Below are 26616 nucleotides of genomic sequence, written 5' to 3'. Positions count from 1 at the left end.
AGGACAGAAAAACAAGCGTTCCAAAGTGTCCAAAATGTGCTCTCGGGCTGGGCAATTCAGGCCATACCAACAAAGGCTTCCCAGAGACGGTAAGTTTGACCCACTGGTTTCAGTTTGAATTATTTTCCGATTCTGTTCTTACAACCTTTGAATGATTAAGGCTGAAATGTCTTGAGTTCTGTGCTATGTGCCCGTCTGCATTGTTCTCTTCCCCCAGCACAATGCAGGGTTGCCCCAGAAACCTCCAAACACTTGGAGTTGGGCTCTTCTCTTTTATTTCTGTGGAATCCTGTTGCATTTGTTTTGTACTTTTTAATCTGATTATGGTTGAGGGAACTGCATTTCCTGCCCAACTCCTGCTGCTAAAGAGGTCACTCCCACCTTTAGTGAAAGCTGGATTTATTGGGTGCCAGAGTCTCATGGAGGCAAACGCCCTCCCTGACCAGTGCCCTTCAGACAGACTTCTTCGTTCAGAAGAGGCCTCGATGTGTTCCCTGGTAAATGCTGAAGGAGAATGTGGTCCTCCCACTTATGTATTCAAGGATCAAAGCAGCTTACATTGTAGCATAAATGTCATAAACAGGAACTGTTGTCCTTCATGGTAAACAGTAGTAAAGGCTCCGCTTCAGAGGAGCACCATGCAATCCGCGTAACATACATACGTTTTCTGGAGAGCACCTTTTGTCATAGAGAGAAGTGCATTGTGCATTAAAGACTTCCTAGGTACACCCAGCCCTCACAAACACACCTGGTCACATTTGCTGCAGAGCAGCAGATCCTTTCCCTGAAGGGGCTTTGGTGCTTTTTGAACTGTGCAGTGATGATGTTACCCAGTTGGGGTAACATGAAACATCTGCAAGGAAACCACTAAGCTCAGAGAGCACCAAGGCCCCACAATTTCGTCCTTTTCCTTTTAAAGCATTAAAGGTAGCAATTTAGACTTGGTTATGGCTAAAGCTTTCTTACAAAATTCACCTACTGAAACAGAAGTAAAATGGAACTGGAGACCCGGGAGAAACCTATAACCACATTACACAGAAAATACATTATATGAAGTTGGCCAAGGCAAGACCACAATGCACACACCTGAAGAAGTCCACTAAGTTCATCTCCAAGGAAACATATACAGGTGAAACTCAAAAAATTAGAATATCGTGCAGAAGTTCATTTATTTCAGCAATGCAACTTAAAAGGTGAAACTAATATATGAGATAAGACTCATTACATGCAAAGCAAGATAGTTCAAGCCGTGATTTGTCATAATTGTGATGATTATGGCTTACAGCTCATGAAAACCCCAAATCCACCATCTCAGAAAATTACAATATTACATGCCATCAATAAAACAAGGATTGTACATAGAACAATATCAGATCTCTGAAAAGTATAAGCATGCATATGTACTCAGTACTTGGTTTGGGCCCCTTTTGCAGCAATTACTGCCTCAATGTGGCGTGGCATGGAAGCTATCAGCCTGTGGCACTGTTGAGGTGTTATGGAAGACCAGGATGCTTCAATAGCGGCCTTCAGCTCTTCAGCATTGTTCGGTCTCTCATCTTTCTCTTGGCAATGCCCTATAGATTCTCTATGGGGTTCAGGTCAGGCGAGTTTGCTGGCCAATCAAGCACAGTAATCCCATGGTCATTGAACCAGGTTTTGGTGCTTTTGGCAGTGTGGGCAGCTGGAAAATGAAGTCAGCATCCCCATAAAGCTCGTCTGCGGAAGGAAGCATGAAGTGCTCCAAAATCTCCTGGTAGACGGCTGCGTTGACCCTGGACTTAATGAAGCACAGTGGACCAACACCAGCAGATGACATGGCTCCCCAAATCAACACAGACTCTGGAAACTTCACACTGGACTTTTCAAGCATCTTGCAGTGTGTGCCTCTCCATTCTTCCTCCATACTCTGGGTCCTTGGTTTCCAAATGAGATGCAAACGTTGCTCTCATCAGAAAAGAGGACTTTGGACCACTGAGCAACAGACCCGGTCTGTTTTTCTTTAGTCCAGGTAAGACGCTTCTGACGTTTGTTGTTCAGGAGCGGCTTGACAAGAGGAACACGACATTTGAAGCCCATGTCCAGGATCTGTCTGTATGTGGTGGCTCTTGATGCACTGACTCCAGCCTCAGTCCACTCCTTGTGAAAGTCCCCAACACTTTTGAATGGCCTTTTCCTGACATTCCTCTCCAGGCTGCGGTCATCCCTGCTGCTTGTGCACCTTTTTCTTCCACACTTTTCCCTTCCACATAACTTTCTATTAATGTGCTTTGATACAGCACTTTGGGGACATCCAACTTCTTTTGCAATGACCTTTTGAGGCTTTCCCTCCTTATGGAGGGTGCCAAGGATGGTTTTCTGCACAACTGTCAGGTCAGCAGTCTTTCCCAGGATTGTGATTCTTACTGAACCAGACGGAGAGACGATTTAAAGGCCCAGGAACCCTTTACAGGTGTTATGGCTTAATTAGCTGATTAGAGTGGGACACTTTGAGCCTAGAATATGGCACCTTTTCACAATACTGTAATTTTCTGAGATGATGGATTTGGTGTTTTCATGAACTGTAAGCCATAATCATCACAATTATGACAAATCATGGCTTGAACTATCTTGCTTTGCATGGAATGAGTCTATCTCATATATTAGTTTCACCTTTTAAGTTGCATTACTGAAATAAATGAACTTTTGCACGATATTCTAATTTTTCGAGTTTCACCTGTACCTTCACAGCCTTCAGAATGCCCCCAAGTATCAGAAATCTCAAAATCAATTTGTTATCTTTTAGATTGCTCATTAAATATATATATATATATTTATATATATTTTCCACAGAGCGGAGCCAAATATAAAATCCTATCAAGTTACTCTTAAAAACTTTTTAATGGGTTCCATTCTATTCAAGACAAAAAAAATCATTTCTAAAAACAGTGGATGAGACATAGATCAGTAGCCGTACATTTTAACGTTATGGACTTCTTTGTCTTCACATTCTCTTTCCTTATCGTAATAGTAGAAGGTATTGTCCCTCCTCTGAAGCTTCTTCACAAATCCAGTTTCTGGCCACCTTTCCACCTGCATGCAAACAAGAAGAAGGAAAGTGCCCATGTGTTCTTGGAATGACCGAGCACGCACTTATCTATAGGTTCTGCTAGTGAAACTTGAATAAGGGATGGGGAAAAGGACTACATACTATATACCATACAGAGATATGCGGGAGCAGGCATGCTGAGATAGGATCCCAAACCTGATCCAAAGTTGACAATGCCGATAGGAAGAAATTCAGGATTTCACAAGCTCCCCTTTTCAACATTCTCTCCGAAAAGAGTTGGTCAGCACTATTCCGACTAATTCTGTTGGTATGGAATTCTGTGACTTTTCATTCTGTTCAATTGGGAACAGTTCAGTTCCGTTCAGTTCATTTAAGCTGGTTTTAAGCACTTCTCCTATCCGTTTATTCTTGTAAAGATTCGAATGACTTAAGTATCTTGTGTTGCTCATAGTTTATTGTTTTAATCAGTAGCTTCCATTCAGAAGACTTGACCAAACGTCTCAGGAAGCAATGCTTTTAATTCTCTTTAACAATCAATAGTAAATTTGAGTGTTTTCTGTGCTCTCAAATACATCTTATCAGAAAGAAAGAATGAATCACAAAGTTTTGAGGATTCCATCAAATTTAATATCGTTGCAGATTTTGTTGAATGCTAGAACACAAATTAGTGACATTTATGATATGGTTGAGAAGAGAGAAGGCAAAAAATTTTTTAGAGTAAGCAAAAAAGGATCAACTCAGTCGTTTTATGCAGCATTAAAGGACTCCAGTGATTGGGAAAAGAGCTCCCACAGAGGGGAGAGAGCTGTTTTCAGAAGGAAATGACCATCAGGGTGAATCTAGGTTTTCTGAAGCATTATTAGAAGGAGAAAACATTTTCATTCGCTCACTCCGAAGGAGGTAACACAAACATAATCTCGGTGGCCTCCCGACCAGCATCAAAACATTGTCATAATTGCCTCTTTGTAGGGGACTGCAACAGGACCCCTCTGAAAGCAATCTCTGCCAGCAATCTCTTGGCTCAAAGTCAGGTTGCGCTGACGCAGCCAGAGCACACAGGAGATGCAGCTGTAATCCCTAAATGCTCATTTTTGTTATGTATGCAAATCTTATTGATTAGTGAAGGATGGCATAACCCTCTATTTATTCTGTCCATAAATGTGCTATTCAGTATCCTTTAAGAAGCCCAGAAAATATATTTCTTGTGGATCGATTATACAGCTGTGTGTAACAGAATGGCCGAGAACCAATTACTTGTTAAGAGATTTGGGCCCAATTTAATGGGATTCACGATGCCTTTGAACAGCTGATGGCCACGCAGCTCTGTCTACCCACAATACGATATCACCAAGTGCTCCTGAGCGTTGAGAAAGATTTAAAAAATCAGACTTGTTATGAGGTAGGTGGCTGGCTGGGTTTCAGAAGCTCCTCTCCAATAGAGAAGCCTTCTGAATTAGTTTTTGGATGCCAGCCAACGACTGTTATGTGTCATGCCCCCCCCCCCCCCTTTTCTTAATCCAAGATTAAAAAACTATTTGGGTGGCCAGATGGATGCCTGCAGCCTGAAAATATTTTCTCCCCCTCCCTCCCTCCCTCCCTCTGCACATATCGAAGTGTGCTTAGGAAGTGCTTCTCCAAATATCTCCAGCAACACTGGCATATTTCCCCCAATTTCAACATTTTTCAATCCCTCGCTGATGGGTGTTTCTACATAATGGAAATCCCACTTTCCACTCCCTGTTCGCACAAAATCCCTACTCTGAAGATCAGGGAACTCCCCCTTTGCTTCTCTCCTTAGTGACAGAGGGCCAAGAATAAACAGAGAAGGGCTCTTTTGAAGCTATCACTCCAGGCCCCTGAAGTAACCATGGAGTTAAGACGAGTCAGCTCAGCTCTTTGTAGTCCCCAAATGGAAACAAATAGTTTCTCGCATAGTCAGGTACATGAAAGTAACTTACATTATTTTTTTCTGGACCCAATAAAAAGTTTAATGCCCTAAATAGCTTGGATTCTAACTAGACACATGACTGAACCAGCAGAAAAGCATTTGACATAAGCAAATAAACTGGCTGCAAGGTCAAAACGCTCCATGGCTCAGGACCTAGTTACTTGCGGGATCGTATTCTGCCCCATACATCCCTGCGACCAATCCGCTCGCACAGAGAGGGCCTCCTCCAGGTGCCGTCCACCAGACAGTGTCGAGGGGCGGCGCCTAGGAGTAGAGCCTTCTCTGTGGCGGGCCCAGCCCTGTGGAATGACCTCCCTCCGGATATTAGGAATACCTCTGACCTCCGCTCCTTTCGTATAAAGCTCAAGACCCACCTATTCCAAGTAGCTGGCCTGGCTCAACTTTGATCTAACTATATCGCTCCTGACGGGTTTTTTATTTGGGTATTTTAATTGTATTTAATTATTTAGGTTTTTTTTTAAACATTGTGATTTTAATTGTTTTTATTCATTAGCTGACCTCCTCCTTGTACATGTCTTGGTATACGTCTTTGTTATATGTATGTCTTGTCTATATATGTATTTCATATGTTTTATTGTACGCCGCCCCGAGTCCTTCGGGAGAGGGTGCGGCTAAGAAATAAATATTTATTATTATTATTATTATTATCTAATTCAATATGAATGCAAATGGACATTAAAATCAACACAATATTTTTGACTGCACACAAAGTGTCTTGTGCCATTCCCATGCTTTTAAATGTGCTTAGCCCATTTTCCGATTTTGGTTGACAGATCAAAATCTTTGTATTTCACCAGCTCCTTTCAATGTGAATTCACTGACAGTGGTTTTAATGGTTTTTATTCAGATTTTGCCGCCTTGGCCATCTCAAAATCCCTCCAAGCTAAAAGTAAATTAAATAAACAGTCATTATCCCTTCTGGTGATTGATAGTAAAAAAGAAAATGTAGGTAACATAATGCCTAATATGTATTGCACTAGTTTTCTGTTGCTTATCAGACACAAATTCAGCTACTATTATTGTTAGCAAAATAACCTGGGAGAGCAAAGGGAAGCATATCACATTTTTAACATTTATATTTTATTGGGTTCTACTTATCTGGATGAAACAGCTTTTATTTCCCAGCTACCCCAACCTTATTAGCTCCAATAACCAGACTGAGGACTACAATCCTGTGTACATGTGAATTGTTCAGCATTTGTGAATTTGGATTATTATTAAGTCAATTTCTGTACCCCCTTATAGTTTCTTCAAAAAATCAAAGGTAGCTTATTTATGCATACACACAAATACATATTTACAAAATATAAACTAAAAAGTTAATTAAATATGGAAAACACATTGCAGGGCAAGTAAACATGTGTATGATAGCAGCTCTTCAGAAAATATTAATACATGACCAGTAAATCTTTAGGAGTGTATTTCAAAATTTCTCCACCCAAAGATTCCAAAATGGGTAAATTCAGCCATCGGTATTTATAACCTATCTTTCATGGTTTGCCATGTTGCACCAATTCAGTTACTTGTCATTTATTTGAGAAACCCTCACTGAACAAATTCTCTGATGGTGGGTTTTCTACCAACAGCAACAAATCACGCCAGGAGGAAATGATGAAAAAATACCACAAACCTAAGGAGATTATTGTACGGAATAGTACGTTTTCCTCTTTAAAATGCTCAATTCTTAAAAGTTATCAAGTCTTACCACATCAACATGCTTCACTTGTTTATATTCATTTTCATCTCTATAGCCAGCTTGCTGAAATCTGTACAGATTTTCAACTTCATCCGACCATGTTTTGGCCCGCTGCATGAATTTTGGCTTGCGATCAATACTGGCTGTTGCCCCGGAAACATCTCTGGCTAACTTGCTGAATTTTTTAAAAAAATTGCAATGATATGCAGGAAAAAAAGTAGAAGAAACATCATCAAAAAATTTATGAAAAGACATTGCAACTAAATGTATGGACATAATTAATTAAAGGCATAACTGTATTATGCACTGTTTTGATATCACCCTAAAGACTTAATAATTGTTTTTGACAAAAAGCAGCTGTACTTTTGAAAAACAGAGCTACTATTGAAAAGGGAATAAATAATCACGACTTTGGACCCATATTTCTTCTCCTTTGGTTATTCTTTCCAGCCTTAACATGCATATATTTAGAATATAAATCCTGATTTGTCCCTCTGCTTCCAAACAGAAAGTAAGGCAGAAGAAAAGCTCTTAGGAAGCAGAGCTGCCTATTCTCACGGCAAGATAGGCAGCAAAGAAGTTTAACAAATAAATAATAAATATATCTGTAGATCTCCATTTTGCCTCCTCCCATATTTGGTTCTAGTTCCTAGCAGACCCATTTAACTTGTGAACTGCAGCTTGATATCCTGGAATGAACTTTCCTTCCCCTCCCCTTTTTCCTTTCCTTTCCCCCAGGCTCTTGAGGCATGATATAGATTGCAATTACTCCAAGGGTTTACATCCTCAAATGAACAAAACCTTCCATCAACGGGATGTCACCCTGAAGACCCTGCATGATTGCCACTTACGTGTCTTCAGGGCTATCTGCTCCTCTACCGAAGGACGTACCAGGCTTATCTGCCATATGTGCTTCTCCAGAGGAGAAAGATGCACAGGCCATATTCTTACTGTCCATAAACAAAGCTGAACTTTCCATAGGCGCGTCTGCAAAAAACAACAAGCATGATACCAGGAATATAAATAGCAACAGCACTTAGACTTATCTAACGCTTCGCACTGCTTTACCCCCCTCTCTGAGTGGGTTTACAGAGTCAGCCTATTGCCCCCCAACAATCTGTGTCCTCATTTTACCGATCTCAGAAGGACAGAAGGCTGAGTCAACCTTGAGCCAGTCGGCATATAACCGCTGGCAGTGGGCAGACTCCTACTGTGTTCTAACCACTGGGCCACCAAGCCACAATAAAAAGACCCAAAAAAGACCTCAAAATCTTCATGGTTTTGCAGTTTTTACAATATGTTTTTTGTCATTACTTTAAAGAAGATACACAGGTAATTGTTGACTTACAAGAGTGCATTTAGTGACCAAAGTTATGTCGCTGAACTTTTTCACACTTAACAACCATTGTAGCATCCCCATGGTCACGTGACCAAAATTTAAATACTTGGCATACCGTATGTAGCATCCCCCAGATCACATGAAAACCTTTTGGGACCTTCTGACCAGGAAAGTCAATGGGGAAGCCAGATTCACTTAACAACCAGGTTACTAACTTAGCAACTACAAGGATTCACTTAACAACTGTGGCAAGGAAGGTCGTAAAATGGGGCAAAACTAACTTTACAAATGTCCCACTTAGTAAATTTTGGGCTCAATTGTGGTTGTAAGTAGAGAGCAACCTACCCAGGGACTGTTGTCACAAAGCCCCTGGGTAGGTGGCCCTTGACTTACAGCCACGATTGTGCATACAATGGTTGTATACAATTGTTGTTGACTTACAACAGTTGTGCATAGATGCATACTGTACCCTGCATTTTTTTGATTTATCATGAAAATGTGCAATTTGAAGCCATCGCTTAAACTAATTAGAGGAAGCAGGTCACGTTTATTTATCAAAATATTAATGTGGGAACAAGCTGGAATAGAAAAAAATAATCTGAAAAGTTTACGCCTTCCTTAGCACAGGAGAAAAACGTTCTAGGAAAAGGAAGTGTTTATTTTGAACTCTCTTACTTCAACATAGCAATCCAACAGTTGAAAATTAAAGACAAATAACAAATTCACAACTCTGACATAAACACAAGGTTAAAAAAACACATTTAAACAATTTTCTATTGATGAGGAGCCAAAACAGATATTTATGAAACGTGAGAAGGAAAGCTCATAAACAGCTCAGCGTATTTTCTTTAATTGAACAAGAAAATTGAGGATTTATTAATTATATAACCATTATTATTTGTAATTATTAGTTTAATTACTAGTTGCTTTTTGGTACCCTGAATGGCAAGTGAGATGCCAATCTTCAAGTCGCGGTTTTTTGGATTGAAAATTCAAAAAAAAATCATATATTTATGGAATCTATTTATATTTTTGTAAAATATAATTTTTTGTATCCCGTTTCATAATCCTGGGCCGCGTGAAGCGAACACAGGGTCTCCAATCTCCCTCCCGAGACACCCCTCAAAAAGCTTCGCTCCTTTTCCCGCCAAAATGCGAACCAACGGCCCAAACACGTGCCATAGCCCTATTCCCGCCCCAACGGCACAAATCTCGCGATACTTCGTCCCGGGAACGGAGTCGCCGGGCAAAAGGGGCGGGGCCTTAGTAACGACCAATCAAAAACGATGTTTATAAGGGAAGGGAAAATGAGAGGAGCTTCTTATTCTCCTATTTTCTCTCCATCACCCGCCTCCTCTACCCTGGCCGGGCCTGCAGCGTTTATCCTTCGCGGAAGGGAAGCCGGCCTCACCCCGCCGCCCCGGCCAAGTCCTGACTTACCTCAGGTGCGCTCCTCCACGCACGCCGATGACACGCCCGCACCCGCGGTGGTTACGCTGTTGCTTAGCAACCAAACACATTTAGCGCTCCGAGCCAATCGGAGTTGCCGGCGAGGACCAATCTAGCGGAAGGCGGGCTGTTCGTCTGTTTGAGCCAATCAGCAGTTCCCAGAAGCTCGAGCGAGCGTGACAGACATGATGGAATTCTGGGAATCGTAGTCCAAAATAGTCCGCGCTGCCAAATTTTAATTGGTTTCTCATTATCAGTGAGAGGTTCAGGCTCCATAGAGAAATTTTGTTCTCGTACTTTTGCACTTAAGGTTGTGGCAACCTTCCCCTTCTCTTATTTTTTCAGCGTAAATACACTATAGTCAATTTAACGCAAAGACAATCAACGCACCAGGACCGTGCAGTTCGCGTTTCGGTGATAGGATGAGGCGGTGCCAATCACAGAGATGCCTCACCGGAACGCATGCGCAAATGGGAACTCGGAGAGGATGGCTCTCCGTTGTGGGCAGGGCCTCCTTGTCTCGAAGATCAAAGAGACAGAGCGAGGACCACGCCCTCCAAGTTCCTATATACGCATGCGAGGAAGGCGTTCTTTTGATTGGGCGCCGCCTCAGCCAATGAGAGGGCGGCGGGAAGAGCCTGGCGGAAGTGTGAAGCGGAAGAGGAGCCGGTGGCGTCGGCGACAGCATGAGCAGCTTCGGCGGGGTGATGCGAGAGTATCCCCACCTCTCCATCGACCGCTTCGACCGGGAGAACCTGCGCGCCCGCGCCTACTTCCTCTCCCACTGCCATAAGGGTGAGCGGGGGTGGGGGGAGTTCTGGAAAAAGGAGAGGGAAAGGAGACCACCAGGAGATCCTCTTTTGCCCTGGTTCAGTCGCTATGTCGCTTCTGACCTTTGCAGGATGACAACATGAGCCCATGCAGGTGGTCCTCCACTTAGGACCACAATGGAGGCCAAAATTTATGTTGCTAAGCAACATGAGTTTTTTTCCCCATTTTACGACCTTTCTTGCCCCGGTTGTTAAGTGAATCACTGCAAGTTGTTACGTTAGTAACATGGTGGCTAAGTGAATTGGCCTTCCCCTCTTGGTTTGGATGTCGGAAGTTTAGTTTATTGCCATTGCACCTCTTCAGTGGACATCATACATAAGAAAACTATAGAAATAAAACACAAACATGCATCCTTCGCATTCGGTACAATTGAATTGAAAGTCCCTCATGCTGCATTAATACTGCACTGTACAGTAGAAGGGACGTGGTGGCTCAGTGGTTGAGACGTTGAGCTTGTCAATCAGAAAGGTCGGCAGTTGGGCGGTTCGAATCCCTAGCGCCGCATAACGGAGGGAGCTCCCGTGACTTGTCCCAGCTTCTGCCAACCTAGCAGTTTTAAAGCACGTAAAAAATGCAAGTAGAAAAATAGGAGCCACCTTTGGTGGGAAGGGAAAAGCGTTCTGTGCGCCTTCGGTGTTTAGTCATGCCAGCCACATGACCACGGAGACGTCTTTGGACAGCGCTGGCTCTTCAGCTTAGAAACTGAGATGAGCACTGCCCCCTAGAGTCGGGAACGACTAGCACATGTGTGCGAGAGGAACCTTTACCTTTATACAGTAGAATTCAATATAGTTACTGCCCTGGGACAGAAGCTGTTTTTCAGCCTATTTGTCCTTGTTCTTATTGTCCTGTACCAGCTGCCAGAGGGTAATAGTTTAAAAGGGGTGTGTGTGTGCCCAGGATGAGATGGATCTTTAAGGATGTTTTGAACTTTCTTAAGGCAGCGGGAGCTGCAAAGCTCTTCCAAAAGGAGGAGAGGACAACCAATCATCCTCTGGGCAATGATATTTAACCCTCTGGAGCGCTGTCCTACCTGCCACTGTGTAATTGGCAAACCAGACACAAGGAGAGTAAGGTCGCTAAAGCAAATCACGTCACTAATTTAGATCATTTTTAAAAAGAAAAATATACATACAGGCTGCTAAAGGGCCCAGCAGAGGCTGAACCCTGCTTTTCAGCCTGGGTATCGATATTTTACAAGCGGGGGAAACGTGTTGGACTTGTTGAAGTATTCAATGTGATAATTTTCTAATGATTTGTATGGAGATTATTTTAATTCATATCACGTTGTTTTGTTTATTCAGACCACATGAAAGGGCTGAGAGCTCCTTCCATGAAAAGACGGCTGGCATGCAGGTAAGGAGCTTCTTTTGCTAGAATAACGGACTTCGTAGCATCTTACAGGAGCATCAAATTGCAATCGCCTCTTCGAATTTCCTCAAAAAGCATGTTGCAATAGTGTTTCTTTGACTTGCCATCTTTCTTATCTCTATATTTTTTAAACTTTGTACAAAGGAAGCGATATTCAGTGAAATGAAGAAATAATAGACATAGATTCTGGCAGGCCTGCGTTGCAGAATTTGACATACTGTAATTAGCAATTACACACAATTGTCCAATTTCTCCTTGTGGAGGACATTGGCTTCCATACCTTATGAAATAAATACTTTGGATAAGAGATCAGATGTCTCCATCTATGCCAGGGATGGCTAACCTTTTTCTAAAGGTGTGACAAAACTGTGTGCATTCCCCCTTGCGCATGCATGAGTGACTCCCGCATGGGAGGGGGAGTTTCACCCTCCCCAAGCTCCAGAGGCTTTCCTGAAGCCTGGGAAGGGCGAAAACAGCCGCCCCCGGTCTTCCAGAAGGCCAAAAATCAGCTGGGTAGCACATCTATGCGTGCCGGAGCTGAGGGCTGCCTTGGCAGCAAATATGGCTCGGTGCGCATGTGTGCCCTAAGTTCACCCTCACAGATCTATGCGGTTCTTCTGAATTGTTCACCAGCAGGAAATGGCGCTGTCTCCCATTATTGTTTCCTATGGTTCTCAATCTTCGCAACTTTTAAGATAGGTGAACCTTCAGCTCCAAAAATCGAAATAAGCATTGCATTGCATTGTATGTTTGTTTGTTTGTTTTGGTTCTATCTTACAAGCTTGAAACTCCGCCTGTATTGCTCCCCTGTGACAAAGGAATTGCTGCTCTCCAGCCCAAGATACACATTCTGGGAAAACTACATTGTGAGTTACCTGTTTCTTGTACCTGTTTACTACTATGAACCCTACAAGGGCAATAACCAAGTAATTAATAATATATACCAAAGTGTAGGAATAGTATTGTCAAGGCACCAGGCTGGAAAGTGGGAGACTGGAAGTTCTAGTCCCGCTTTAGCCATGAAAGCCGGATGGGTGATTTGGGGCCAGTCACCAGGAGGCTGTGAGTTCTAGTCCCGCCTTAGGCATGAAAGCTATCTGGGTGACTTTGGGCCAGTCTCTTCCAGCCCAGCCCACCTCACAGGGCTGTTGGGAAAGCAGGAGGAGGGAGGGGTTTAGGGGATGTTCCCTGCCCTACAATTGTTTGTAAAAATAATAAAGGCGAGTAACAAATAAACTCTTTGGTCTTTGGGTATTTTGGACTGAATTTTCTTAAATGCACCGTTGGCCGGGGTGAAATGCTGTCCGTTTGCCTGAACCGCTAGTAAAAAATACTAAAAAAACGCTTTGTTAAAAAAGTTCCAACGATTGCACGGAACTATTTTTTAAAAAAACCTTTTAAAGCATTTTTTTTACTACAGGTTCTCCTGAAACGCGGGGGTGGCGGGAGAGAGTCTGTTTTTGCTCCCAGCAGCCTTCCCTGAAGCCTGCTATGCCAGAAAGGGGGCCTTGGGGTGCTGAGAAAGGAAGGAAGGAAGGAAGGGAGAAAGAAAGGGAGGGACGGAAAAAGGAGAGGAATGAAGGACTACAAACCAGGCACTAGACGCAGCTCCAGAGGAGAATCCAAGGCTGGGAGGGACCTGGAGGTCATCTAGTCCAACCCTGCTGCAGCAGGACATTGTTAAAGTGAGTTTCTGTCTTTTGATGTTACATGACTAAAATAGCCACAGTCACCCAGTCACATGACCCACCACCACCAAGCCACGCCAAGCCCACAAAACCCGTGGAGGAACTAAAGGGCATGTTTGGGAAAAGCCAATTGCACATAATAAAGATATTAGCAAATATAGGAGCTTCCTGTCTAATCAGGCAGATCCGCTCTGTTCATTCCTTTACCAAACCAGAATGTTACATTTACACATTCATGGCATTTCATGCATATCCGTGTCCCACCCCCCCACCTATCTTCCCGTTATAAACCCACTAGGAGTGCCATCAATATATCTCCTTTCTGGGCCTTGATCTGTCTGCTGTGGTTTCTATGATTTAGGTCACCCTGGAAGTTGAAACACCGACTCAAATCTCTCTCGTTGAGGAAACATCGGGTGAGGTGAGAAGCTCAGATGAAACACAATGCTTTATCTTTTTCATCAAAATATGTGCCTGTATTTAAAGTTTTCTAAGGTGAACCACCCTCTGTTCTTCCTGTCTATGGAGATTCTCCGTCATCCAGGTCGCGGTTGTCCCAAAGGTGCTTTTTCAGGAGGCAACTGGACTTTTCTTGTTTATTTTTCCTTGAAGACGTTTCCCTTCTCATCCAAAAAGCTTCTTCAGCTCTGACTGGATGGTGGGGAATGGAAGGATTTATATACTCCTTGCAGACAGCTGGTCATTTGCATTAAAATTCAGGCCTTAAGTCCCCTTTTTTAGGTTGCTCAAAACTTTGATTGCCAAGCGACCGATCGTAAGAAATCATTTCTTTTCTAGCCATTCAATTGAAAATCTTAAATGCAAGAGAGGACAAAATCGCTCCTTTGATGCTTCTTATGGCTGTTCTAACCATTAACAGAAGGGATGTATTTTAAAAAACCCACAATTCAGAGGTCACACTATTTTTGTAAAATTTGGAATAATTCTGATAAGATCAGAAGGGGATGTTTGGAAGATTTTGAGCTCAAAATGTTTTGGATGCTCAACAAATGAGCGAATAATTCTAAGCAGGTGCCTCCGGTTAGTTGTGGCCGATAATTGGGGACCAGATGCTACTATAAAAATCAAGAGGTTTTCATCCTTTGTTATCTAATGAATTTGAAACTCTTTTTTCATCTTTTCCTTCCAGAAAGAAGATATTGTGGTCACACTTCTGCCAGCTGGCCACTGTCCAGGATCAGTTATGTATGTGTTTTGTTCTTCTATCAGACAACTAAAAACAATGGTGGAAATGTGTATTTTGTCCATTAGGGGAAGGGAGGGAGGGAAGAAAATGGGAATGAGGAAGGAAGGAAGGAAAAAGGGAATGGAAGGAAAGAAACAAAAAAAGGAAAGAAAAAGGGAGGGAGGGAAGAAAATGTGAATGGAAAGGGAGGGGGGAAGGAAAAAGGGAGAGAAGAAAATTGGAAGGAAGGAAAAGGGGAGGGAGGGAAGAAAAAGGGAGAAAGGGAAGAAAATGGGAATGAAAAGGGGGAGAGAGGAAAGGAAGGAAGGGAAAAGGAAGGAAGGAAAAGATGGGATTAATGCCTACCAACTTCCCACAAGGAAATGCAATGGGGAAGACAGCAGGAAGTCAAAAGTCATCCTGCGCTTCCTGCTTTTTTACCCGCCCTTCCGCATTCTGTTTCTCCGCTTAGATAAGGGGACATCTCTGAAACAACGACCCAGCAGGGTGTGGGTTGTTTCAGCAGCATGTGTGAATGTGAATAATGAATGAATCCGTTTCCAACCAGGTTTCTCTTCCAAGGGAAAAACGGGACCGTCTTGTACACGGGGGATTTCCGACTCGCCAGAGGAGAAGTGGCCCGAATGGAACTACTGCATTCAGGAAGCAGGTGAGGCAAGCCCCCGGCTCTTCCTCTTGGACCACCCGTAGTAGGCCTGGGAAGGAAAAGGTGGGCATTGCCCCTGCTTTGGGACCTCGGTAACATGCATGGGGTCAATATGGAGGAATGACTTCAGCTCTTTAGCAGGTTCCCTCCCGTCCTATAATATGAGAAACACAAAGCCTCTTACGTCCGCTTGGGTGATCCACCTCTGGGCTTTCTCTGCACTTTTGATTGATTGGTTGGCAGTAGGTTGGCAGTAGGCAGAGTAGGTGAATTTTCAAAGCTGGGGGATCCATATGCCACTCCCTGCAGTATATCCTAAGCGAGAGGGTCAGTTCTGACAAGTTCAGAAGCAAAGGCCCGAGTCGTCGTAATTTCATTCTAACGTGCAGCATTCCGTACACAGAAACATTAACAAGAAAGCTTCTCTTTCTTCTCTGCTCTGTTCCAATAACAAGGGATCCGGGGCAATTGTCCCTCCCGCCCCACCAGCACGAAGTGGCTTGCAACCGGTTGCCTCTTGCAGGTGGGAGAATGGACCCCGGGTTTTTCCTATAAACTGGCCTTAGCTTGCATTTTATGGTAGAATTCTTCCTCAACGGCTTTGCAGGGGGGAAAAAATTCCTTCTAGAGATCCGGATCCTTGAACCAGAGTCCACGTGGCTTCAGTTCTCATCTCAGCCAAGAGACGCTTGAAAATAAATGCCCTGCTTTTCCTTCTGAAGAAATTATTTTGTAAAAGCAAATATAATATTCCAAATCCTGACATCCTCATCCTTTTAACGACCCCATAATCCTTTGGGGGGGGGGTGGAGTCTGGGCAACTGAATGGAGATAGCAGAGTGTTTACTGGCCGGATGCCTTTCCTGTCACCAGAGCAGAGTTTTGTTCAGCAGATATATTCCCAGTGTGCCCAGAGAGAGAAAGATCTGCCTCTACTGAGGATCGAACTCAGAGTCTCCTGATGGTGAGGCCACCGCACCGCTATTCCAGATCCTGGCATAAACTTTATGAATTAACGTGTAGCTGACATAATTACGTCAGAGGCAAGATGGGTTGTTCCAGACTTATAACAATTCATTTAGCGACCATTCAGAATCACAACAGCACTGGAAAGAGTGACTGAAGACGAGCATTCCCACGGTCACATGATCGAAGTGCAGGTGCATCGCAACCTTCCTAGCTGGCTTCCAACATGCAAAGCCAACAGGAGGAAGCCGGGGGTTCTTAAGGACTGTTTGTGATCCCCTTAACGACCGTGGCAAAAGTGGTCATTCGGATCTGGCGCAACTGGCTTAACTGCCTTGCTTACCGGGAGAAATTCTGGACCCAATTGTGGTCCTAAGTCAAGGACTCCTCTACCAATGCTGCCGTTCTCTTTTCAGGGTGAAAGACATCCAGAGTGTCTATTTAGACACCACGTTCTTCGATCGCAAATATTATCAAATACCAAGCCGGGTAAGTCACATGAGAAGAGAACCTTCCATAGCTGCATGCTGATGGTGTGTAATATGCAAATGAATACATTTCACCAACTAGTAATAAAGATAAAAATAAGGGCGCTGTCAGGCCTGCAGCCATCTTTCCTTTTGGGTCTTTGGCCTGCCACACTTTCTATTATTCGGCTATGCATTTTCTATGGTGGGAAAATGGGAGGGGGGAGTGTACAGAGTTAGATGCTATGTATTACGATTATAGCTACATTTTGCTTTATTCTAGATGATGGATCCTTGCATCTTGTCCACACTTCTTATTCCTTATTTTCAGAATCTTCCAGTAGATCATGAGAATGTTTTTGCCTGCTTTAAAAGAAAGTTTTTACCGCCACTTAGTCATCAAGCTCACTTCGAAGGAAGTTTTCCTTAACATTTGTAATGAAGTGACTTCATATGGAGAAGTGGGCATATGAGGATTATCTGCATTAATTCAAGGGGGTGGGAATAAGAGAATTCAATTCAAGTGCATAGTACCATTGCATTGAAGTTGAAACCATCATATGTGCTCTTTGTTTCTCGCATCAGGAAGAATTCAATTCAAGTGCATAGTACCATTGCATTGAAGTTGAAACCATCATATGTGCTCTTTGTTTCTCGCATCAGGAAGAATGTATGAAGGGGTTGATGGAATTAGTCCGGAGTTGGGTGGCACAGAGTCCATATCACGTGGTCTGGTTGAACTGCAAAGCGGCTTATGGATATGAGTATTTATTCACAAATCTCAGCGAAGAGCTTGGGATCAAGGTAAGACTGCGTCCCTAGGTGAGTCTTTTCCGAACAGGAGACTTCAACTCCCAGAATTCCCAAACCAGCCGTGGGGGAAATCCACAGATCTTAATAGCAATTGCACTTAGACTTATATACCGCTCATACTGCTCGACAGCCCCTCTCTGAGCGGTTTTACAGTCAACAAAATGCCCCCAACCATCTGGGTCCTCATTGTACCCACTTCGGAAGGATGGAAGGCTGAGTTGATCAGGATCAAACTCCTGGCAGTCGGCAGAGTCAGCCTCCAGAGTCTGACCACTGCACCACCAAGGAGGAGAAGAAGGAAGGAAGGAATGACGGAAGGCTGAGTCAGCCTTGAGCCTGTCAGGGTTGAACTGCTGGCAGTGGGCAGAGTCAGCCTGCACTGCTGCATTCTGACCACTGCGCCACCAGGAAGAATGAGAAAGGGAATAAGAGAGGAATGGAGGGAGGGAAGAAGGTGTAGCAATAGCACTTATATACCACTTCATGGTGCTTTTACAGCCCTCTCTAAGCGGTTTACTGAGCCAGCCTTTTGCCCCCAACCATCTGGGTCCTCATTTTACCAACCTAGGAAGGACGGAACGCTGAGTCAACCTTGAGCCAGTCAGGATCGAACTGTCGGCAGAGTCAGCCTGCAATACTGCACTCTACCCACTGTGCCTCCAGAGCTCTTGGCTTCAAGTTGCCAAGGTTGGGGAACACTGCCCCCTGTGGTCAATCAGAGGTAGTGTTGCAGCTCACAGGTAGAATAGGAACACCGCAGCAGTCCTAGTTTTTATACTTAGCAATTGGTTTTGCTTAATGGGTGTTTTCTTCCACCCAAGTGTTCACGCTGTCAATATTTTACCCATAGAAGATAATATTTGTTGCTCAGGTTTGAACTGCGGGATCTTAGCTGCTCTCTGAGGCTGGTTGTTTTCTTGCAAACCTTTCATTACCGAGAGCTCTCGTGCTGATGACGTTCCCTAGCTGGGTAATTAAACATCTGCAAGGAAACAACCAACCTGAGGGAGCACCAAGCTTTTGCTTCACAATGACGGGTTACAGATCGGTCTGGATCGGGCTCCCTCGCAATTCACAGACAGTGAGGTTGCTTGGTTGTGGTTGTGTTGATCCATGGGATGAAAACAAAGTTATGGCTGGCTCAGTAACCTGCTTTAGAGTTTATTCTACATTACATTCTACATTCCTCAGCAATTAAAAGGGGGAACCAAGAACTTTCCTTGTTGGAAAAGGATTACCAGTGTTCTCTCTTGTCTCTTTTCTGAGTTGCCTAACGCCCCTTTTTATGACCCTTCTGGCCTAGGTGCATGTCAACAAGTTGGACATGTTTAAAAACATGCCAGAAATTCTCTACCACGTTACCACCAATCGGCGTACCCAGATTCACGCCTGTCGCCATCCGAGGGTATGTATCGTCTTGAATGAGCCTTCCCTTCCTGCTAATTGACTAAAACTAAATTACTCTGGTGGAACACAACGTGGCAGTGAGGATGAGATGAAAACCCTGCAGTGTAGAAGCCTTAGCGATGGCTACGAGGCCCTTATTTTACTAATGCCCCCAAAGGTGCTTTTGTCAAAAGGCAGCTGGACTTTGTTGGTTTTTTTTCTTTGAAGGTGTTTTCGCTTCTCACCCAAGGAGCTTCTTCAGAATTTCTTCAGATGAGAAGCGAAAGATTTTCAAAGAAAACAAGAAAAAGTCCAGCTGCCTTTTGGAAAAAGCACTTTTGGGATAATCAGGCTTGGATGTTGATGGGGACAACACAGACTCATCCCCAACACTGTTGTCCTTCATAAAAAGGATGCAAATGACCAGCTGTTTGCAAGGAGCATAAATTCTTCCCTTCCCCACCATCCAGTCAGAGCTGAAGAAGCTTCTTGGAGAAGCGAAACACCTTAAAAAAATAAACACCCAGAAACTCCAGTTGCCTCTTGGGGGGGGGGGGGATCAGTTTTGGGGTAACCAGGAAGTCCGTAGACTTAGCCACGACCTGACGAGGGGCTACCTGTCCAATTAGGATTACGAAATGTTCCGCGGGAACAGACTTCCGTGTGGAATGACTTCCCAGAATGGACATGAGTTGCGGGTGATCAGTGTCAAGCCGTCCACCATGTGGTTTGGAGAAAGGACCCGGAAGAGCAACGTGATCATGAGGTGAGCGTAGGGAACGTTTTGATTCCCTAAAATTAGCGTTGGGAGAGAATATTGGTCGCTGGGGGTTGAACTGTGAGGCCCTTGGGGCTCTCTGAGCTTGGTGGTTTTCCTGCAGACATTTCACGACCCAACTAGGGAACTTCATCAGGGCTAGAAGGTGCAAACGCCACTCCCTTCTAGCACTGATAATGTTCCCTAGTTGGGTAATGAGATGCCCAGAAGAAAACCACCAAGCTCAGAAGGACATGGGGTATAGGAAGATGGCTGCAGAAAGAGCATTCTCTCTTATTCCTCAGAAGAGGTTTGCGGGCATGATTTTCAGCTTTTGTTTTTAAGCTGTTTTGATCAACAGCAGAGGAAACTAATTTAAATCTATGCCGTGTGTTTAGGGCCGGGACGAGTTCCTACAGAGCTTGCTTCTCATTTCACTCTTCTTATAGCGAGGTACGTACCTCCGGTTTCATTAAATTACATTCCCTGGATAACACAGTCACCATTGGCCAAAAATTTATTTATCTGACTTACGAGCAACCCATCTCGCCTTAGGAAAAATCATCGTCTGCATACTACGAATTACTACAATTTGCGACCACAATTGAGCGCAACATTTCTGTTGTTGAGTGTTGTGACCTAGGCTTCCTGAGACAGTAAAAAGCACACACTTAGTCCCACAAAACCCTCTTTTTATTTCAAAGGCTGTGAATTGTGTTCATTCACAGTCTGTAATGAGTCCCAAATAATTGTATAAAGAGTCATACAGTAGTCTGCCAAAGTCCTTCGGGACAAGGCTGATAAGCACCCACCTTTATCTTCCCTGAAACGCTGCCAAAGTCTTTATTGGCAATTAGCTTGGCAAGGCCACACGGAGCAAAGAGTCAAGACGGAGCTTCAGAAGGAAAACTGACCAGCATGAACCAAGTTGATTCCTGCAAAGGCTCAAGTGCCTTTGCTCCTCCTTTATGTTCTGTGGGAGGGGCCAATCACCTCCAAGCCTTACTCCCGAGTCGTCCCTTCTGTCTTAACTGTTCTTGCCTTCTGGCCACTCTGCACATACACACACTGGGAACAGGCTCCCCCTGTTCCTCTGCCTCGCTGCTGTCCGAGTCTGGAGGCTCCGGAGACAGCACATAACTCCCAGATGGGCCTGGACCCCTCTCTGCCTCCGACGCAGAGCCCTCATCAGAGCCTTCCCCATCCTCCAGGACTGGCCCAGGTTCCTCCCCAACCTCCTCACTGTCCACCTCTGCTGCCAGCTCTGCAGGCCTCTGGCAAACCACAACATTTAAGTGAGACATTTGTTAAGTAAGTTTTGCCCCGTTTATGACCCTTTCCTTGCCACCATTGTTAAGTGAATCACTGCAGTTGATAAGTTAGTAACCTGATTGTTAAGTGAATCTGGCTTCCCCACTGACTTTGCTTGTCAGAAAGGTCGCAAAAGGAGATCACGTTACCTTGGGGTACAACCGTCGTAACTATGAACCAATTGCCAAGCGTCTGAATTTTATCAGCTGACCCCAGGGATGCTGCAAAGGTCATAAGTGTGAAAAATGGTCCTAGGTCACATTTCTCAATGTCGTCGTGACTTTGAACGGTCACTAAACAAACGGCTGAAAGTCTATCCATACTTCTCAAGCCGTTGCAAATCATAAATACAAGGAATTAAGGCATTAAATATTATCAATGCATCCTTTTTTTTTTTCCTTTTTCAATCGGCCGTTCTAGATCCAAGATTTCTTGGACTACATTTGCCCCGTGAATGTCTACCCCAATGTGATTCCTCTGGGGTCAACCAAGGACAGAGTGGAGGAAAAGTAAGTCTTCTGTCTTTTTTTCCCTCCTCCATAATACAAATAAACTTGCAACCTGGTCAGCTGGCAACTATTCAAAATCACAACGGACTTACTGGGAAACTACTCACAACACAAATTTGAAGTGCCAACAATGGGTGCCTCTCCCCATAGATGTGTGATCAGATTTTGGGGGCCAAGTTTATGTCCGTTTGCCGTATCCGACGGTCATTTTATGATGGTTTTTCTGAAAACCAGCTTTTACTTCCTTTTCAGCAAAACTGTGCCTACAGCAAACTGGTGGTTTGGTTTACGACTGCCATGTTTGCTTAGCGACCACTGCAAAAAGACAGTGCCAAGTTGGTCCTGTGACAGATTCATATGACCAATTCACATGACCATCACAACTTACAGCTGGGTTCCGTAACCGTTGTTAAATAAAGGACTACCTGTAATGGAATCCACATCAAACCGTCCTTCGCTAAACTCTTCCGTTACTTTTATCAAAAATTATTTTGATAAGGGCTTGCTGTCTTTTAATCTAAGGATAGCGTTTTGTTAAAATATTCATGACTGGGAGAGACATGGGAACAACGTCAGCCAATGAATAGGCCTAGCGACTAAGTCAGCCAATGGGAGCTTAAACAGATCTGAGTTTGTGCAGAGAATTGAAACAGAAACTTAAGCAGTCTGCTGCTCTGAGATGTAAACTAGCAGTCTGCCTGGGCTTGTCTGATGATATGAAGCCGACTGGTTGTGCTTGCCTGTAACTCTCCTTGTGTTTCCTTGGAAGAACCTCCTGTTGGTATTGTCCATGGATTCATCTACTCTTAGGTCTACAAAGAAGTTAATGAATCCAGCTGCATCAGTTATCTGTGTCTGCTTTTTGGAGTTGAATTTGTGCAACAAACTGACAAGTTTTCCGAACCAAATGCTGGTTTCGCAAAAAATTGGAACATCCGGATAACAGTCTTAAATTTGATTTTGTTCACATTTAAATTTCTCTAAAATTAAGTAAGACGACGTGACTTGTTTCCAGTTCAGTATTCCTTGTTTTTCTCCCCTTTTAAGATTTTAATCACTTTGTAAAAGTTTGCCCTTTCTTTCCCCTCCTTAGGCTGAAGCCATTCTGCAGGCAGCACAGGCCAAATAATCAGCCAATTTATAAGCCTCTCGGGGTGCTGAAGAGGCCCAAAGCCTTGGAGATTCTGGACACCAGTAAGTTATAGATAGATAGATAGATAATATATAGATAGATAGATGATAGATAGATATACAGATTAGATAAGATAGATGATAGATGATAGATAGATAGATGATAGATAGATAGATAGATAGATAGATAGATAGATAGATAGATAGATGATAGATAGATATACAGATTAGATAAGATAGATGATAGATAGATGATAGATGATAGATAGATAGATAGATAGATAGATAGATAGATAGATAGATAGATAGATAGATAGATAGATGATAGATAGACAGACAGATATAATTTTCCTTAACATACATGTGCTTTGTGAAAAGCGTATTGTCTTGGTCAATCTGCTTACATAATAGTATATGATATAATAATATATTAAACATAAGACGAGCATAATAGTATTTTTCCAACTTCTAATTTCTACTTCTATCGTCCAACCATTGATAAAATAAGTCCCATATTTGAAAGTATTCTGTATCTTCTTGATCTTTTATCTTTAATGCCAACCTATCCACAATCTAGTATCTTTTTTAATTTTGTCTTCTTCCACGGTTGGTACTTCTTAGATGAGAAGCGAAACGTCTTCCAGGTTTTTCCCCCGAGTGATGGGTTCAGGCTGAGAAAGCAACCGGCCCCAAATCATTGAATGCATTTCAGTAGCAGGGGCTGGATTAGAAACCGGGTCTTCCTCAAGACCCACCAACACTTAAGCTACCAACCATTCAATAGCCCACATGCTGAATAGAGAACAGGCTGACTCCAAAATTCCCTCCATTTAGAAAATCAGCACGCCTGAATGAGGGTTTTTGAGCAACCAAGATGGTTCTCTGCCTGGAAAGGATTTGATAGAAAGATTGGATGGGTGGGAGGATAGATGGATGGGTGGATCGATGGATGGATGGAGAGGTGAGAGAGAGAGGCAATTAATTTGCTTTTATTTTGTTTGGACAGATGGTGGTAGCGATGATGACGATCTCTTTGACTCTGGACTGATTCCCAGGAATTACAAGGTTCCAAAACTGATGCCAGAGATTGGACCCGGGGAGAGCAAGCTGCTTCCCCCAAATCGTGAAGAAGACCCCAGTCATAAGGTGTCTCCAGGGCCTACTTGTCTGCCGGTTGATTTTGTAGAGTGCGAAGAATCAAATAGCGAGGAGGAGGAGGAGGAGGAGGAGGAGGAGGAGGAGGAGGAACAACATGAGGAGGAGACAGCTCTTCCTGGAATTCCATTACTGGGGAGAGACTTTGTTGAAGTGTTGCAGCACCCCAACAGTCTTGTGGGATCAACGAGTACCAGGAAGCTCAGTGAAGACCAAGCACAAGCTAACTCGGAAGTGCCAAAATGGGACAGCTTCTTCAGACGTCCTTCAGAAGACCCAGAGAGCTCTGACCACGAGGGCCCCCTGCCGTGCACCAACTCGACCGGGCCCCCTTCTCCCAGCCCCTTCAACGAGGACGACCTGAGCGACTCCACTCACGTCTCTTCTCAGGAGTCCTCTCAGTCCACCCACATCTCTGAACAGGGCAGCCAAGGGTGGGACAGCCAAAGCGACACCGTCCTCGTTCCCTCCCAGGAGCGAAGGAATTTGGAGTTCAGCCCTTCCAAGGGAGGGGCGGAAAGGGTGGCCGCCCAGCTGCTGCCCCGTCCCCTTGCAGGGGAAAAGAGAGCGGGCCTGCCAAACATCAGCCGGCCTTTAGATCAAGCTGCGTCTTCCGCAGAGCCCCTTCCCTTGGAAGGCAAAGGCAGATGTTGGGGCACAGCAGCAGCAGCTCCCAATCAAACGGAACCAGGAGAGGAGACCGAGCCAGAAGGGAGGCCAGAGGTCGGTCCACTCAGTCCAGCGGTCCAAACTCTTGACTCTCAGAGCTCTTCGGATTTTGAAGTCCCACCGACTCCCGGGACAGAGATTCCCAAACCTCTGGAGCTCTGCAGTCTGTACCAAAAACTGGCAGCTGGAGAAAACCTCCACTGACCAGGAGGGAGCACCTGGACCCAGAAGCTTCTGCCCCCCTAAATATATTTAAAATGTTGTAAATTTAAAATGTTAAATATGTATGTTTTTGTATTTTGTACAATATGTAATACAATTTATTTTGTACATATAAACGTGTGTGTATACATACATGTACCAGGGGTGGGTTGCTGCTGCAAAATCTTTTGCGCGAGTGGCTCTCCCACTAACGGACCTCCTCCTACGGCCTAAGCATCTACCTGGGAAGCCGCGCCCTGGTCACCCCACGGAATGGACATTGGAATGTTAGCAAGCATTTGAACAGCTGAAAACGTTTTTTGCCAGCGAACTGGTGCTGAAACACCCGGACAGCCTTTGTAGTGCAAGTGGACGCTAGCGATGTGGCGGTAGGTGCAGTTCTCTTGGAAACCCACCAGGTGGCGGGGACTTACAAGCATGTGCCTACACCTCCCGTAAGCTAAACTACACCAAATGCAAATGAGCGAAGGAAGGATTTGCAGTTCGATGGGCTCTTAATGACTTGGAGACACCTGCTGGAGGGGGGGGGTTACCATTTGAGGTCTAGATGGACCATAAAAATCTAGAAGCCTTCCAAAACCCAAGAAGATTATTGCCCAAACAAGTTCGGTGGGCGTTGTATTTCAGGCACTTCAATTTCACGCTGAAGTACCTATCAAGTGGACGCCTTCTCCCGGAAACCACAATACGCAAGCAGACGAGACGAGATAATTCAAGCCATGATATCACCACCGCACCTTCGAGCGCAAGCGGTTCACCAAGCACCAGAAACAACCTGACAGGGGAAAAAGGAGACGTCCCCTGCTCCATCCAGGGCCGCTTCCGAATGACCCGTGGTTCCAGGAAAACCAACAAATGCTCACTCACACAATGAGGCAACCTAGCGTGGAAAGGGTCCAAGGTTTACATACCCAGCGCTCTCCGCCTGGACGTGCGCTTGGCCGGGCACTTCGGGTTTTTAAAGGTTTTATATCTAACAAACCGGCAGTTCTGGGGGCCTCACATGAAGGAGGAAGCGGAGGAATACGTCCTATGCGACACCGTGAAAAAGTGGCAAGGAAGCCCCCCCCAGACTTACACAACCAGTGGCGACACCTGCCAGGCCAAGGGAGGAGACAGCCGTGGACGTTAGAGTGGACCCACCAGAGAGCCAAGGCAACACGGGGATCTGAACAGTCACAGCTTCGTGGCTTGTTCTGGGCTCCCGTCAGCCAGAAAGCTGGTGAAACTATTCATAACCAATATATACCGCCTACAAAGCGTACCGGCGGAGAATTGTATCCGATCGAGGGGTGCAATTCACCACTAAATTTTGGCAGCAGTTCCTAATCCTGATAGGACAGTGATGGCGAACCTATGGCATGCGTGCCACAAGTGGCACGCGGAGCCATTTGTCAGGGCACGCGAGGTGCTGCCCTGTCAGCTGGCCAGTGCGCATGCACGCGCTGGCCAGCTGAGTTCACCTTTTTAAAAGCTATTTTTCGCCTTCCCCAGGCTCCAGAGGCTTTATAGGAGCCTGGGGAGGGCGAAAAGAGCCTCCCCCCCCCCCCCCGGAGGCTTCAGGGACCGTCTGGAGGCTTCCCTGAAGCCTTCGGAGCACTTAAAACGACCGTCCGAGTGACTTCCGGGTTGCTCGGAGGGTCGTTTTAAGCGTTCCGAAGGCTTCGGGGACCGTCCGGAGGCTTCCTTGACACCTTCGGAGCGCTTAAAACCACCCTCCGAGCAAACCGGAAGTGACTTCTGGGTTGCTCGGAGGGTAGTTTTAAGCGCTCCGAAGGCTTCCCTGATGCCTTCGGAGCGCTTAAAACCACCCTCCAAGCCTCCGGGGGGGGGGGGGGGCGGAGGAGGCTCTTTTCGCCCTCCCCAGGCTCCTATAAAGCCTCTGGAGCCTGGGGAGGGCGAAAAAAGCATGTAAAACGGGGAGGGGGCGGGCGCGTTGTGCGCATGCGCACTGGGGGATCACGCATTGCATTATGGGTGCGGCACGC

At 44.8% G+C, this 26616-nt stretch overlaps 2 protein-coding genes across 5 annotated transcripts; one reads left to right on the top strand and one right to left on the bottom strand.

The window, feature by feature from the left end:
- Positions 1-2858: 2858 nt before the first annotated feature.
- MEIG1 (meiosis/spermiogenesis associated 1) lies at positions 2859-9480 on the bottom strand. Its single transcript, XM_081957375.1, has 4 exons — positions 9462-9480; positions 7563-7698; positions 6721-6886; positions 2859-3069 (listed from the first exon to the last, which is right to left on the bottom strand). Exons 2-4 carry the CDS (start codon positions 7688-7690, stop codon positions 2941-2943), a joined length of 423 nt encoding a protein of 140 aa, XP_081813501.1. The 5' UTR covers positions 7691-7698; positions 9462-9480; the 3' UTR covers positions 2859-2940.
- On the top strand, positions 9425-25962 carry DCLRE1C (DNA cross-link repair 1C). Of its 4 annotated transcripts, none has more exons than XM_081957371.1 (14): positions 9425-9495; positions 11635-11686; positions 12483-12567; positions 13751-13810; positions 14540-14595; positions 15144-15245; positions 16625-16697; positions 17339-17479; positions 18792-18893; positions 19504-19640; positions 20030-20084; positions 21363-21451; positions 22545-22645; positions 23589-25962. In XM_081957371.1, exons 2-14 carry the CDS (start codon positions 11640-11642, stop codon positions 24608-24610), a joined length of 2070 nt encoding a protein of 689 aa, XP_081813497.1. In that variant the 5' UTR covers positions 9425-9495; positions 11635-11639; the 3' UTR covers positions 24611-25962. The 4 variants fall into 4 exon arrangements, with proteins under 4 accessions (XP_081813497.1, XP_081813496.1, XP_081813498.1 ...); XM_081957370.1 differs by lacking the exon at positions 9425-9495 and adding an exon at positions 10093-10294; XM_081957372.1 differs by lacking the exons at positions 9425-9495; positions 19504-19640; positions 20030-20084 and adding an exon at positions 10093-10294.
- The last annotated feature ends 654 nt before the right edge of the window (positions 25963-26616 follow it).

Source organism: Natrix helvetica (assembly GCF_964273705.1).
Source record: "Natrix helvetica genome assembly, chromosome: 6".
In the NCBI taxonomy this organism is placed as follows: Eukaryota; Metazoa; Chordata; class Lepidosauria; order Squamata; family Natricidae; genus Natrix; species Natrix helvetica.
This window is presented reverse-complemented; position numbering and strand designations above follow the sequence as displayed.